Source organism: Pteropus alecto, unplaced genomic scaffold (genome assembly GCF_000325575.1).
Source record: "Pteropus alecto unplaced genomic scaffold, ASM32557v1 scaffold12, whole genome shotgun sequence".
NCBI classification, from domain to species: Eukaryota; Metazoa; Chordata; class Mammalia; order Chiroptera; family Pteropodidae; genus Pteropus; species Pteropus alecto.
Window position 1 is genome coordinate 2,525,248 of NW_006432669.1, and position 16,699 is coordinate 2,541,946.

A 16,699-nucleotide genomic window follows, 5' to 3' on the forward strand; every position below is an offset into this window, starting at 1 on the left:
CCTGCTGAAAGATCTCATCTTCAAATTGGCGGGTCAGTGGTGGAGTAAAATGGTTGACCTTGCCTTCTCCTACTCCTATGATAATCGTAATTTGTGAGGAGAGTTTTCCTGCAAATGCAGGGAAAACAGAATAGGTTGCCTATGTATCTAAAAGAAATTGAATTTGCTTATCCATTTTGTCCAGAGTTACCCAGGGTTCCTCGGTAGTGATGACCATATTCCTGGGCAGGGGTGGCGAGGATGGCCCCGGGCCTCTTCAGTCACACAGTTCCCGGACCTGGGCTCCTAGGGTGTTGGCTGGCCTCCCTCCTCTCTGGGATTGTTGACAGTCAACTCTCCAATGCCAGGGATTAGTACTGGTTTCTTTGCATGTGCCGCAGAGGCTTGGGGGCTTTTCTATACAGTCCTTTGCCTAATGTCCTACTTTCTTGCATTTGAAGCAAGAACTCAATGTCTCCTTATTCCCTGGTCTCTTAAGGGACGCTTGTCGGGTACCAAGGGCCTGGCCAATTGCGACAGCCATAATCCTGGCTTGTCGTTTTTCTTTATTTTGTTTTCTTTTTCCTTCTTCAAGATCTTGAGTGTTATAGACCATGAAGACCATATATAGTAATTGATTTTGGTTAGTCTGTGGCCCCATTTGCAGCTTTTGAAGCTTGCATCTGATATCAGAGGCTGACTGGCTAATAAAATGCTGGCCTAACAAAGCTAACCCCGCAGGGGAAGAGGGGTCTGCATTAGTATACCTCCTAAAGGATTCTTCCAGCCAGCTAAAAAAGCTGGCTGGGTTCTTGTCTTTTTCTTGAGTAATATTTCTAAGTTTCTCATAGTTCACGGCTTTTGTATTCCTTTTTTCATTCCCCCATGGGGGCCTCTAGAAATTTGGCACATCTGGTTATTCCCTCTTGGGTATTATTCCAAACAAGATCAGCTAAAGGTACTACCTCTGTTCCAGGGGCATGGCCTTGGGGGTTCCTAACAAAGGCCTCATCTGCCTCCTGACGGGCCGCTGTTAGAATGCGGTCCTTTTCAATAATTGTACAGCAGGTGGCTAAAATAAATTAGATGTCTTTGCTGGTTCTTCCTTGTTCTTTCCTCAAGTCGGGCAGCCACAAGTACCTTACTCTGTCCCTGCCTATTTGCACAGTACCGGGCCCAAGGGGGCACTACAGTAGCTATTTGCAACTATGAGTCTATGTATGGAAACTGGTCTGGATGTCCAGGGGTTCCTGACTACCCGGTACACAGCTCTAACAGTGGGGAGGTCCAGGGTCCTTACAAAAGCCATCTTACCCCATAGGCAGGCCACTCAAGCTCATAAAGAGTACGAAATTTTCCTGGGGTCAACTTGACCTCTTAATCCTGAGAAGCCTTTCTTAAAATTTTTCAACATACAATTTAAGACAGTTAGCTTAGAAGAACCTCTCCCCATATTTGCCTTAGGGAGTTTCCTAATAGAGGGGGAAAATAGACCTTAAAATTTCAAGAAAATAATTCAACAGAGGGCCCCTATGTCAAAAGGACCGTTTAGAGACAGACAGTTCTTAAGCCAAATCAGTAATTAATTGCCCCCCAACCCCTGTGTTGGTGATGCAAAGACAAACAAGGGTAGGTACCACCTCCAGAGAGGAGACCACTCAGGTGCTCATCTGGCTGCGTCCCAAAGGAGCTTAGGTGACGCTTGACCATAGCGGACTCAGCTTTGTGACTCACGATCGGACACTAATCCAATGCTGCCATAGACCATATGCTGTATACCACTGAACCGCAGATGAGCCCACTTGGACTCTCTAGCCTTTAGGGGACCTTAAGGGTGCCCAGCCGTGGAGCCACAAATTCCTACTTGACCGAGTCAAGCTGGCCAGACCGCCCATTCACTCACTCATTCACATACCAGGTTAAAACATTGCCTCCCCCTTTTTGGAAGTCCCTGACCTTTGTCTTCCCATTTGAGAAGACCCTGATGTCTTCCCCCGCTGGGAAGACCCTGACCTGTGTCTTCTAACTAGAGACTTTAGGAGGCGATCGAGCCCCTCTTCTGTCCAGAGACGGGACTTGACTAGGACGCTGAGCCCTGGCGCCTTACCTTATCCTGTGACTGTTCCTTGTTAGTTGGTCCATTCCTCCTTTGAGTCTGGTCAGGGGGTTGGCTGTCAGGAAAGTTGGAGTGCCAATCTGAAAGAGAACCCGGAATACCGTCAGGTGGCACGCCTCCTTGTTCATCTTGGGGCCGGTAGCTCAAAGGGCCAGCGTGGCTGGAATCTTGCTGGGGCCTCTAGAAATGTTGCAGAAATATTGTGAAATCAGACCGGTGAGAAACCAAGTACCACTTGGAGATTTGGAGAACTCAGGTTTATTACGCCAATGGTCCCAGAAGAGCTAGTGCTCTGAAAATCTGGGCCCCAAGCTCAGGGGTAGTTTTACTCTTGCAGGGCTTATCTGTGCTGTTGTAGTTGGCATGAGCTGACAGGTTGATTTGTCTTCAGGCGGTTACAGACCACAGGGAGTCGCTATGGGCTACAGACAGTTACAGAGCATGAGATTTTCAGACAAGAACTTAAGCAATACATCTGTTATCTAAACAGAACAATCAAAGGAGAGAGTGAGCCTTTAGTTGATCTTGAGATCACTCTGCCCTTCGGCCTCTGCAGGAAGCATGTCTACAGAAGCAGAACAAAGAGCTGATTACAAGGTTAGCCATTTGAGTGGAAAATTCGTCTTCATAACTAGAAAGGGCAAACTGTAAATGATGAAAAACTAGAGGAAAGTAATACTACAACAACATAAAGTTAGTCTCCATATGAACGTAAAGGTTATAATAGGTGGGCAGGTCAGGAATGAGTAGATGGGTGAGTGGAGCAAGAATTACTAGAGAACAGTGTCTTGGAGAAGTGGGGCTTAAGTTAGCTTGAGAGAGATGTAAGTATCCAAGTACCCAGTTTGCCTGCCTGATCATTGCGAGGGGATCTGAGAAATATTGACTTGTCTCTGACAAGTCAAACACCATGGTGATATGCTGATTTTATCTAATTTTTGGAAATGGCAGTAATGGGAACAAGAAGCTATCAGAATCACCTGAGGAGGGTTTTCAATTTACAGAAACTTATAGATCCTTGTATTCTTTCCATTTCTCCCCAGCAAACTCCCTCAAATAGGGGCATGTTAATCTAGGGAAGAGAGTGAGAACACCCGAGTGTAAACAGTACCACTGGAAAAATTAGAACTGCGAATCTAAACGTTTGACTCATCAAAACAACAGAATTGTTCCAAGAGGAATTTTTTAAATGAATATTCATTTAAAATCACACCATTGTACAACTTACTGAAAGGGAGAAGATATTTGCTTATGATACATCTGATAAAGGGTTAATATCCAAAATATATAAAGAACTCATACAACTAAACAAAAACAACAAAAACAATCCAATTAAAAAATGGACAGAAGACCTGAGTACACATTTCTCAAAGCAGAAATACAAATGGCCAGTAGACATATGAAAAGATGCTCAAGGTCACTAATCAGAGAAATGCAAATTAAAATCACAACCGTTAGAATGGCTATCATCAATAAATCAAAAAACAAGTGTTGGTGAGGATGTGGAACCCTCATACACTGTTGGTGGGATTGCAAGTTGGTATAGCCACAATGGAAAACAGTTTGGAGGTTCCTCAAAAAATTAAAAATGGATCTACTTTTGACCCAGCTATTGCGCTTCTGGATATTTATCCAAAGAAAACCAAAACAATAATTCTTAAAGATTTGTGCATCCCCATGTTCATGACAGTGCTATTCACAATAACCAGGATATGGAGGCAACCTAAATGCCCATCAATGGATGATTGGATAGAGAAGTTGTGGTTCATATACACCAGGGCCTCTCAACCATCAGGCCATGTACAGGTACTGGTCTGTGGCCTGTTAGGAATTGAGCTGCACAGCAGGAGGTGAGTGGCAGACAAGGAGAGAAGCTTCATCTGTATTTAGAGCTGCTCCCCAGCGCTAGTAGCATCACCACCTCAGCTCCACCTCAGATCATCAGGCATTAGATTCTCATAGTACTGGTCCTTGGTGTCAAAAAGGTTGGGGACCGCTGATATATACAATGGAATATTACTCAGCAATAAAAAAAGAAATTCTACCGTTTGCAATGACATGGATGGACCTAGAGATTGTTATGCTGAGTGAAATAAGTCAGAAAGATAAATACTATATGATTTTACTTATATGCAGAATAAATTTATTCTAAGGAATAAATAGAACAACTAATCAAAAACAGACTCACAAATATAGAGGACGGTATAGCCATAGGGGAGGAGGGTTGGGAAGCTGGGTGAAAGAGGTGAAGGGTTAAAGAAGTACGAATTAGTAGTTGATAGATGGTCATGGGGATGGGGAGCACAGCATAGGGAATGCAGTTAGCAATAATATAATGGCTATGTATAGAGCCAGAGGGTGATAAGTAATCAGGGGTATTGTTTCATAAACTATATAAGTGTCTAAACAATATACTGTGTACTTGAAACATAATAAAATAAAATGCTAAAACAATCACGCTTTTAATTATTGCAGAATTTTTTACTGTTCAGCGGTTGATGTGATTTTATGCAATACAATGACACTTGGTGATCAGGTTACATACAGCAGATTGGGAGTTGAATCTAAGTATCAGAAACCCTTGCAATTACAGAAGTCTTGCTGGTTATGAAGAAGTTATCTAAGGTCTAGAGTGTTAAAATTGTACTTGTGAAAACATTTACTCTATGTTAACATATCTTTTTAACTCTTCGCACTTTTTTGCATTTAAGCTAGATGAACTCTGGAAATCCCAATCAGGAATAAGTCAGGTCCCAGATACTCTAGGTAAATAATCATCTGCTATAGATGGGAATATAGATAGTTTCCATTCATATGAGAACCACTGATTTAAGTGCTAAATTAATAACTGATAACTATAAATAAGTTGGACTTTGTTTACCCAAATTATTTTCATGTATATAGCCCTTTATGTCAAATGTATTAATAAGTATTTTAAAAATCACTCTCATCTTTGCTACCGTCTTTTAATAGAGATTTTTCTTTTTTCAAATTCAGAACCTTTATATGTAAAGAACACAGAAATGAAAAGAAAAGTAAATGCTGGCAAGTTGAGATTGAGTCCTAATGAGGAAGCTTTCATTTTAAAAGAAGATTATGAAAGAAGACGAAAACTAAGATTGCTGCAGGTAAAATTTATTTGAAACAAAATTTCAATTCTTTGTCTTCCCCAAATTATTAGTATTTTTTGTATTAGTGTGTTTGAAATAAAATGTCGCATTTAAAACCTTTTCTGGCTGTGCAAGAGCTCTGGTTCTTGCATATTAACCAGTTTTTGGAACATTTGAGAAATAGGCTGAAATGGTAAATAGATGAAGAGTTGGAGGATGGGGATTATTTGACTCAATAATTATTGGAAAATAGTTCTTTAAATATTTTTTAAATTATGTGTAACTGATGAACATTAGAAAAAAATGACTGGAGAAGACTTACTAGAAAGATTATTAGCTGCTGAAACAAATTTATTAAGTAGATTTTTTTTCTAGAAGTCTTTTTACAGTAAGTTAAGTCTTTGTGAAGCATATTTTAGGTGCCATTATGCCTAGACTTGGGGATGATGTACCACAGATATGGAATGTTAGGTCTCTGTGTTCCTATCTTAGCTATAAATTTTGTTGAATCATGCTTAAGCATTTTTAGCCTCTTAAATTCGGTTATTAGAATGATAAAGGCATTACCATTGGGCTTGATGCGGGGAGGGAATCATTACTAATCAATCATTTCTACACCATTTGGATGTTTTTGCTTTACATAGATCTTATCTAATATAATATCAAGAGAATCGATAGACCTAAAGAGAATTTATTTAATTTCTTATTTTCAAATAATTTTTCAAAAAACTTTAAGCTTCTTTTCATATAATCTGTTAAATATTCGTTCTTTAGGTTCGAGAACAAGAAAGGGACATTGCTTTACAGATAAGAGAAGATGTAAAGCAGAGGAGAAATCAGCAATTTATTCGTTTGGCAGAGGCGCTAAGAACAGAATGGGAAGAATCACAAACTCAGAAAATAAAGAACTTGGAACAACTCTATTTGGCAAGTTTAAGAAGTATGGGAGAGGGACATCAACGAGCCAAAGAAAATGTAAGTGAACACTTATTTGATTATCTCTTTGTGGTAATAATATTGGTTAAAAGTAAATTGTATTTGTTAAATGCTTGTGTGATAAAAATGTTTTCTTATATAGAATTTGCTTGGGGCGGGCTGAACCTTTATTGTGAGTTTAATGTAATTTAAGACTGCTGCTAGGTTCATTTTCTAGTAAGAGTCATGTTAAGTAAAATCTGTCTTCCTGCTATGTTTAAATTAACTTTATTCTCTTTCAGTCCTAAGAATATGGGCAAATAAGAGAGTAACCTTCTGAATCAGAAGTTGTTATTTCAAGCATTTTGGACAGATTCAGTGGGGTGGATTCAAATTTCTCATTTTGTTATCATTCCTCATACCTCTAAAACATGTATAGTTGAATGTATAGATTTCATTCACAGAGAATAAAAATTCTTTGATGACTTTCAGAAATGCAAAGTAGAACTTAACTCTATTTAAGACTGCTTTCTAGCCTTATTTTATTGTTTATTGTGATTTATGGTTGGAAAATACAGGCATACCTCAGAGATATTGAAGTTTCGTTCCAGACTACCACAATAGAGTGAGTCACAGGAATTAATTTGGTTTCCTGGTGAATATAAATGTTATATTTACACTATATTGTAGTCTATTAAGTGTACAGTTGCATTATGTCTAAAAAACAGTGTACATACATCTTCATTAAAAAATACTTCAACATTAAAAAGTGCTGACCATCATCTGAGACTGTTGGAAAAATGGCTCTGATAGACTTGCTCAATTCAGGGTTGCCTCAAACCTTCAATTTATTAAAAAAAATGCACTATTAAGTACAAGAAAGCAAAGCACGGCGAAACGGGGCATGCCTGTGCTAGATTGCAGTTCCAGAGATGGTCACACAAAATAAACAAGAGGTTTATTCCCCTCCGGTTCCAAAGAGGGGAAGTCCTTGATATCAAACTGCTAGGGAGGAAAACAAATGTCTTTAAAGAATGCGGCAATCAAATATGTTTCTTGGGTCTCCAGTTTTAGTCTGTGTTTTTAGAAATAACCTTAAGTTCTGACATCAGATTTTTGTAGTTTTATTTCTGCCACCATTAACTTGATGCTTTAGGGCAGTGTTTACTAAACTTCAGTCATTTGAATACCACCTTCATTATTTTTGCCATGACTGGGGAACCAACCAAGAGTTGTACTGTATGTAATACTTTAATCTTGTTTAACATGACATTTTAAGTAATATATATTTTTAGGAACCTGATTTGAATGCTCTGGCAGAGCAGGCAGCAGAAAGAAAAAGAAGAGCAGAAGTGAGGCATAAAGAAGCCTTGAAAGTACAGAAAAATCAAAAAGAAATGTTAATGAAACAAAAAACCTGGTAAAGTAATAATTTTTACCATATTTTCCACTAAAACTGGTTGGCTAGAAGTAGAGGCTGCATGGATATTGTTTAAGCAGATATTAAATAAAAATCATTGTACATCTGTTGAGTGTTAACTTGGTTTAAAAATAATGCAGTGAGGGGAGTGGTTTGCTTAGGTGAACATAGTAACATGAGCTTTCTTTTCCAGTCCGACTTTAGCAACAATTACTAAATTTCTATAGAAATATATGGCTAGTTCAGAATGCATGTCAACCAGAATCTCTCTGCTTCTGATGTAAAAAAGGAAAAAAAATCGGCATGATTTAAGAACATTAAAAGAGGTTGTAGACGCTGGAAGTCCTTAATGAGTATTTTTACATATTTTGCATAAAAATGAAAGAGCCTGTTACTAGTCAGCAGTGGTCGTTTTATTCAGTGGCCCATCTTTATCGACATTAACTCTAAACTATCCTAAACTAAGGAACATGGATATTTGATTTGTTGGGTCAGCCCCCACTGTAGAACTTTACAACTTTAGATATATCTTTTACTTGGTAAACATTTTTTTTTACCTATCCATTGTGTATAAACTCATTAAACAGGATACCGAGCCTGTGGGATCGGACTGGAGGATTTCTTGAGATCCTATGGCTTTTATATTTTTAACCCTAAGGGTTATACTGTATTATTATCTGAGAGATTAATTTATGATATCTCTTGTTTTTCAGGCATATAAAAGCTCGAAAGGAAGCACTGCTTGTGGAAAAAGAGAGATCTGCCAAAATTACAAGTCTGCCACCTCCTCCTCCAACTCTTTTTGAGGTGAATTACTTTGAATATTAGAAGACCTAGGTTGTAATTCTTTATTATTAGAATTCAGTACAGATCAAAATATCATTTAACTTTTAAATTGTACAAGTAACATGTGACTATATCTGGAGTATTTAAAAATAATGCTAGATATTATTTTACCTGTAAATACTTTATTATGTATCTCTGAGATAAGGACTTTTTTTAAAGCATAATATTAATATTATTCCATCTAATACCCAGTCTATGTTCTGTTTTCCCCAGTTGTCTCAAAATGTCTTTTTGTTGTTTGAAAACCTGTGATGTTTTTGATTTTTTAAAATAGAATAGTTTGGCCCTTTTTTTTTTTTTAATGCCCTTTATTTATTTGAAAAAAATGGAATATTTACTCTATATAGACTTTCCCACATTCAGGATTTGGCCCTTGTACATAGATACCATTTTATATATAAAGAAATTAGGCTCAGATAAGTTAATGAATTTACACAAGATGACAAAGTAATGAGAAAGGTCTCTTTATGAGAGTAAAATGTGTGCTTTTGTGATTTGGAGCTTACTTTTGAAAAAAAAGGCCAAAGTGAAAATTATTTTTAAAAGATATTGGTTTTCTTGTTCACATTAGCTTGCTGTGGTTTATTGAGATGACTATTTGGATATTTTTATCTAAAAGTTACATAGAAAAGAAAAAAACATACAGGGATATCTAATCTAGTTGTATATACAAGTATATTTTATGGTGTTTAATCAGCATAAATCCAGATATTTGCCTCTTAAGCCTTTCCGTTTGTCAGCCTTCCTGCTTTTATGTTAAGCCATCTGCAATGCAACATTTAATCCAACAAGATTCAAATGGAAGAGTCAGATTTCAGTCCCTCCCTTAGTTACTGTGTTAAAAGGCAGGCAGTGTTTTATCCATGATGCCTTTTGATTACCTTTGTCATAATTCCTAATGTTCCTAACAAGCCAAGGTCAAAAATTTACAAAAAGCAAACAAAATAGTGTCTATGTAAGTGATTTGGCAAATATGAATTGTATGTAAATGTGTGGTTATACTTTTTCCCCAAACTTTTTATTAGGAAAAAATTTTAGATTTCAAACAGTTGTGTGTATATGTGTATGCATTTGAATGTAAATTGTAGAGATGGCATTTCACCCTAAATACCTCAGCATGTTTCTTGTATGAATAAGGGTATTCTCTTATGCAACTACATATCACACTAAGAAAATTAATTCCTTAAATCCAATTAATATACAGTCTATAATCAAAATTCTCCAGCTGTCCCTATATTGTCTTGTCTTACAGGTTTTTTTCTTTTTTTAAGCCATGATCTAAGTCAAGGTTCACCTATTGTTTCCTCTTATTTTTATCTCTTTGGTCCTTCTTAATGTAAAACATTATCTCCTCCAACCTTAGCCAAATTTATTACTTCATACTTTTTGAAGAGATGAGTTGAAGGGACTAGACTAGTTTTTCATATTCTATATTTGTCTCATGGTGGTGATTACACAAGACATCCATCATAAAGATCTACTTTTCTCTTTTCAATTACCAGATAAGCTGGGATATGATATTTGGCACCAGGCAGGTATCTATCATCCTTCTACATTTATTCATTGGCCTACTTCTTTTTGAAAAAAGAAAAGAGAACTTTGTCTTATAGTGGCATGAACCACCATAACAAATGATCAAACTTAGAATCAATAATAGTGGCGCAACTTACCATTATGTGCCTACTGATGTGATGCATTAAACTATACAGTATCACCTATTTTTAATATTCTTGCCTCAGTCTGATCCAGCTTTTAAACCTAAATTCTAATTTAATGGAAATACAGTGCTTGATGCCATGTGAAAAAAACAAATAAGGATAACTGATGAAAATACAAAATTATTTTTTTGCAGTGGATCTAGCTTTAAATTAAAATTAACGCTTTTAACCTAATAATCTATTTTCTGTGTTCCATTTTTTAGAACATTGAAGTAAAGAGAATTTCTAATGTGAAAACAGGTAGCTCTACCTACCATCATCTTTACACTTTCGTGAATAGAGAGATAGACACAAAGCAGGTGATTGATTTATGGTTTGTTTATGATCCTCACTTTATTTCTCTGTTCATTGAATTGAGTTATTTCTTGGTTCTTTGTGTGTTGTTCCCAGATATCAAAATTTGAACAACTCTACCAATCATCACAGGGTAATAATGATACAAAAAAATCTTTTAATTATGCTTTGAATTATCATGCTGTGTCTGATATGAATGATGGTTTAATATGAATGAAAGGAGTTGGCTATTTAAATGATTATATTTTAAAATAGCAGATTTTAAAACTATTATAATACATGCTCTTTGTGAAAAATTCAGAATTACACATGCAAGCATAAACTATAGGAAGAAAACTTATGACTTCTTCACTAAAAGAAAATGTGGTTAATGCATTAACGAATTTATTAGTCTTTACATATAAACACATACACACACTTTTCAAAACATGATTTTAACAAGTACTTAATATTTCATCATAGAATTTATTTAACCATTTTTCTATTGTTCCATTTTTCTTCTGTAAATAATGCAAACATAATAATCTTGTACATTTTTGTCTACAACTCTGTCTGTTTAGAATAGATTCCTAGAAGAGAACTTATTTGTTCCAAATTGTGTAATATTTGATACAGATAATTGATATGGATCATTGAATTGCCTTTTAAAATCATTAGCAAAATATGAGAATCGCTATCTTATTGTGCCCTTATCTGTATGGACTATTATGATTTAAAAATTATTGCCAGTCTTAAGAATGACAGATATCTTCTTGTTATTAGAATTTGTATATTTTTGTAATGATGAGTCTTAATTTTTTTTTCATGTTGGATATATTTGGTTACTAGGAAAATAAATGTTCTCAATATAGCATTCATATGGAGTTTAAAATGCAACGAATACACACTTTTGTTGACTGCTTGATAGCAGATGTTAAAATCAATGTTTGGTTAAGACCTAAGATGAGTGTCATTGTTATAGAGTTAACTTCTAAGAAATAAGAATAAATCTTGAGGTTTGTTTAAAATCGTAAATTATCATCACAACTTCAGTATTATAATAGAAGAATAGTAACTTCAGTCTGTTGCTAACTTGCTCTTGTGGTTACTAATACTGCATTTTTGTAGTATTAAATAGATGTTTCCTTTCAACTAAGATTGATGAAAGACTTAACTAACCTTTGTTCTGCCTGGTATATTTAGATTTGCATAAATATTTATTGGCTCAAAGGGGATATAATATTTCTCATAAAGTTTTTGGCCAGTCCACTCTTTCTTAATATATTGTCAGTTTCTTTACCTATTTACTTCACTATTTGAATGTTTTAAATAATTTTACATTTATACTTAATAGCTTTCATGGTCATTAATTATTGTATAACTTGGCCAGTGGAATTTCAACATATAAAATACATAAGATTTTTACTTAAAGTTACATTTGGAATGTTTACCTATCTTTGAAAGTGAATGTTCAGATATAATCGTAAATCCAAGTTGTGTTCCTCTCCCCGCTTTTGGTATTACTATTATTATTTTAATGAGATATGGCCGAAAGTACAATCACGTAATTATTGGTTATGCACAAGTTCTAGGAAGCTAGAAATTTTATTAAAGTGAGTATTTTGGTGATTTGGCCTTCCTGAGGCTGAAGCCAAGCAACAGTTGTTGGCTAAGAACCAAAGACAAATTTCACTGCTTCTCTAAATGACTTATATGACCTGTGATGTTTGTGGTTTCTTAACTACTAGCTTCGTGGGCATTTACCTTTCAACATTGTCAGTTTTATGGGATTTCTCCATTAACAAACAACAATGGGGAAATGCATTTGGATGAATATAGTGTAATTTGGTTTGAAAAGAGCAACTTGAGTAGTATAGTGAACAAACTACACTAGCAGTGTGATCTTTTTCGTAGATACATGCTGTTGATAATTGTGGGCATTTAAAAATATGACTCTTTATAGTTTAATTTTAGATAAGTAGAAAAACATGATCTTAAATTTGTTTTGTTCTTTAGTTATCGCTTTGTTTCACACTTTTAAATTGTCTAAAATGTTTGATTCACTGCTAGCCAGATCCTCATTTGGCTGCTGAAGAAGAAGCTAAAAGATTGGAAGAAGTACAAAAACAAGCAGCGAAAGAGAGAATGGAACAGAATGAAAAGGCACACGTACGGGGTTTCCAAGCAATGAAAAAGATTCAGTTGGCTCAAGTAAGACTTAAATTCTGGCTGTGACCAATACTGATAGATTTACGAGTAGCATTGTAGAACTCGGGAATAAATGGGCTCACGTTATAGAAGTATGTATGAAGAATGTGACAGTATAGTCTCTGAGTCATGATTTCAGGTTTTCCAACTTTCTTTTATCTCCTGTTTCAAGTTCAGGTTGGGTGAAGCTATTCTTACTGAGAGTATGTTACTGTTCTAAAACATTTACTAATGATGAATTAGTAAATATTTTAATCACTTCAAAAATAGCCTGAGAAGAAGTTAATCACTTTTCTAATTATTTGTGCTCTGTAAATTTTAAGATTCAGTTCATTAAATATTTATTGAGCAAAGCACTTGTTGGCTTTGCAGAGTATTGATTCAAAGGTAGAGTCATGACTCTGTTGTCAAGGAGTTTTGAAAAAGTGACTGTTGCAGAGCTGCAAAATACATATAATGAAAACTGGCTTCATAGTTTGAGTTTCACTTCGTCATGCCTACTCAATGAGCATTTATTCCTGAAACAGCATAAAAATGATTCATCTTTTTAGAAGTCTGATTTTATGTTCTGAATTTGACTAATGCATTTGGATATTTTAAACACTCATATCTGAGGAATGAGTTTTTAAGTACTTCTGGATAGGAATTAAATGTCAGTCTTATTAAAGTTCATTTGTATAGTTTGAATTGAATTATGACCTCCCTTAAATTTTTAGCTTTGATGAACCAGGAGTAAATCATGACTAAAGTAACTGAATGTCTGAATTATTACCAGTAATTCTCATCTAAAGCTTAAGCCTATAGGGAAAAAATGAGAAAGCATTATAAACTGATTACAATCTTCTCATAAATCAATAGTATTTCATGGTTAAAAAAGTGGACTCACAATCTGCCTGGATTTTTCCTTCCTTCTTCACTACTTTGCTGTTTGATTTCAGGCAGGTTACCTAACATCTCTGATCTCTGTTTCATCATCTATTTTGTGAGGATTAAATGAGTTTAGCAAAGCCCCTAGAATTGTGCCTGGAATTTCATAAGCTTACAGTACATGTCAGTGGTGGTGGTAGCTGTTATTTTAAATAATTCAAATAGCTAAATATGCCAAGATTTCAGTGAGCCAGAAATAGTATACTTATTCAAATAACTTTCAAGTTAATTTAATGAGATGATTTGATCTTAATATAAATGAAATAAATTTGTTCATAATTTGATTCGTTTTCAGGGCATGGCAAAAAAAAATCTCCAAATGAGAAAATATTTAAAACTTTACATAAGAATAAGTAGTGTGTATATGTTATCACTTGACAAACACTTTATTTTACAGGCTGTCCACCTTTTTGTAGACTTAGTGTCTCTTACACAAGAATGGTTGTCAAAACCATGCAATCTCATTATTATTAGAGCATTTCCTTTCCCCTGTCTGAATCTTTTGCTGTATGCCCCATTGTGCCCTGGGATCTTATTTCCTGCTAAATGTCACTAGTATTTGGCCTCTGCCTGCTCTTCAACTTTTATCTTTTCTTTAACTACCCTTGCCCTCTATGTCCTATCTATAATGAACAGTGTACATTCTCTGACTACCTCATTCCTTTATCTCCATACCTTTGTACTTGTTATTATTTCTTTATTGTACTTCTCCTTTACCCACTTTATCTGGCTAAATCGTACCAAGGGATGAGAGGTCGTCCCTCATGGCCCCTCCCTATCCTCCACCACCAAAATTTAGTTAGATAGCCTCACTTAAACACTTGCTTAAACTTTTGTGTTAGCCAGGTTCTTTAAGCCAGCGGTACCCAACAGGAACTGGTGCTCCTATGAGAATCTAATGCCTGGGATCTGAGGTGGAGCAAATGCAGATGAAGCTTTGCTTGTTTGTCTGCCGCTCACCTCCTGCTTTGCGGCCCGGTTTCGAACAGGCCACTGACCGGGTACCAGTCTGCAGCTTGGAGGTTGGGGGCCCTAGCTTTAAGCTTAAAGAGATACTTACAGATACCCTTTAATCACGGTGATTCCTAAGAGCGTGAAGTAACAAATATCATTTGTTTAGCCATAGTCACTCTGGATCTTACTGCTTACCTGAGACTGGCATGTGCTGCTGGCTATGTGGAGAATTGGCACAAAGTACATTGCAGGAGCCATGACAACCTTCCCAAGAGAGAACTGTAATTGGCAGATACTTTTGAAGCACCACCATCTTATAGTACTTACTAACAGGATACTAATTACCTATTTGTTGGTCTGTAGGCTAGGGATGAGATTGTGTCTCTAGCATCTGTCGTGGTATTTGGCATTCAGTAAATTTTTTTCGAATGAGTATGTTAATGGCTTTTTGTGACAGAATAAATGGGAGGAGAAAGGAGGAGAGAGGAGGAGAGAGGGGTGGAGGGGAGAGGAGGGGAGAGGAAGGAACCCCAGGCCTCTGTTCCTCAGGTTTCTCCGCTTTCCCCTCACTGTTACTGCTACTATGCAAAATTCGTGACTCAGCTGTTGTTAATTAATTCTCTTTATTCTTTAAGAATCAAGAGAAACTAATGAAAGAACTCAGACAGCTACAGCAAGAGGATCTGGCACGTAGGAGACAGACTGTAGCACAAATGCCATCACAACTACTTGAACTTCCATACAAACGCAGTGAAATGAAAGAAGATTGGCAGAGAGAGCTAGAATTTGCCTTTGAAGACATGTACAATGCAGACAGGAGTAAGAAATTTTCAGTAAACTTAACAATGCTTTTAGATGTTTTGGTGGGAAAATACATTTGTATTGATGGAGCAGTTTTTATTTTGAAATGAGTTCTCCATATAAGGATTTTATGTTTTAAACTTAGAAGCTGTGATGGCCTTTAAAATTATAAGGTTTTTTGGAATGAAAACATGTCTCAAGGTTTTTTGGAATGAAAACATGTCTCTTTATTTCTCTATTGAGAGGTGAAAGGAAACCTGATTTTGCACCTTGAACCAGAGCCTTTGCCCACTGTGACTGATCAGATCGAAGATGAACTGGACCTTTCAATGGAACAAGAAAATTTAGGTGCAACTGAAAACCTTCCAGTGACAGAAGCTGAAAGAACATGTTTTAGTGAAGCAGATGGTAAAAACTTCTTTTGAGCTGACTATTAAAATATTTTGTAGAAAAAAAATGCTAATCATTTGCCAACAGTTAGAAAAATCGGGTTTAATTTAAGTGCAAACTCAGACTAATACTAATGGGAGTGATGGAAGGAAGAAACAGTGTTTTCAGATTCCCATTATGAAATATCCTTTTCATATACATAAGAAGAGAGTTCTTTTATTCATATGTACATATAGTCTGAAGATTTTTAGGTTATTTGATTAGATGATTCATTCATTTGTAAGGTCAGCATTTTTTACTTTGATCAAATCACCAGAGAGTCTTCTGTGTTAATTACTGCTAGGCACTTCGTGTGTAATGATAAATAGCACAAACTTAGATGTCTCTTTTAAACTTTGTTCCTTTCTCCACATTCTGAACTTTTTCACTAGACCGTCTCACAGGTACTTAAAATTCAATGTCTAACAATAAGTTTATCATCTTCTCTTGTCTGCTGAAACCTTCCTGTCTTCCTCATCATAGTAGATGATACCACAGTCTGCAGTTATCCAAGCCAGACCAATAAAAATTTTCTCTAACACTTCCCTTTCTTCTACTCTACATCTCCTTAGAGACCAAGTCCTCTTCATTTTGACCTCATTTTACCCCCACACCTACTAGTATTGCCTTTGTTCAAAACCACTCAGGCTTTCTTATCATTTTCCTCTATACTGTGGATAGGTAGCTCTTTGCGGTTACAACTTTATGTGGATCTCCTATTACTCCTTGGGTGAGAGCTCTACGTTTTATCCCTGCCCCTGTGCCCACACTGCTGTTCAGACGAAGTGTCAGGTTATTGTGGTTTGGCATAAACTTCAGCAGATGGTTTCAGGGCTCAGTTGCCTACCAGAATTCCCACTTACACTTCATTTCCGACCTCTGCAAATCTTTTATTTTCTTGCCAGCTCAGCTGTGCCTTTAAGAAGATATTTGATTACTTTATCCAGCTTTTTTAGTTTTTTTTTTTTTTTCATTGGGAATATCATTCAGATCTCTAGTTTGT

At 36.0% G+C, this 16,699-nt stretch overlaps 1 protein-coding gene across 3 annotated transcripts in view; it reads left to right on the forward strand.

Annotated features, from left to right (window-relative positions):
- The window catches only part of CEP295 (centrosomal protein 295), a 50,281-nt gene that overhangs the window by 7,528 nt on the left and 26,054 nt on the right, over positions 1 to 16,699 (forward strand). For all 3 annotated transcript variants that reach the window (XM_006907474.3, XM_015585976.2, XM_015585977.2), the window contains exons 2-9: positions 5,093 to 5,223; positions 5,980 to 6,180; positions 7,416 to 7,540; positions 8,254 to 8,347; positions 10,308 to 10,403; positions 12,448 to 12,588; positions 15,102 to 15,285; positions 15,511 to 15,675. In XM_006907474.3, coding sequence (XP_006907536.2) covers positions 5,093 to 5,223; positions 5,980 to 6,180; positions 7,416 to 7,540; positions 8,254 to 8,347; positions 10,308 to 10,403; positions 12,448 to 12,588; positions 15,102 to 15,285; positions 15,511 to 15,675 — 1,137 coding nt within the window. The remainder of the gene's footprint in view (positions 1 to 5,092; positions 5,224 to 5,979; positions 6,181 to 7,415; positions 7,541 to 8,253; positions 8,348 to 10,307; positions 10,404 to 12,447; positions 12,589 to 15,101; positions 15,286 to 15,510; positions 15,676 to 16,699) is intronic.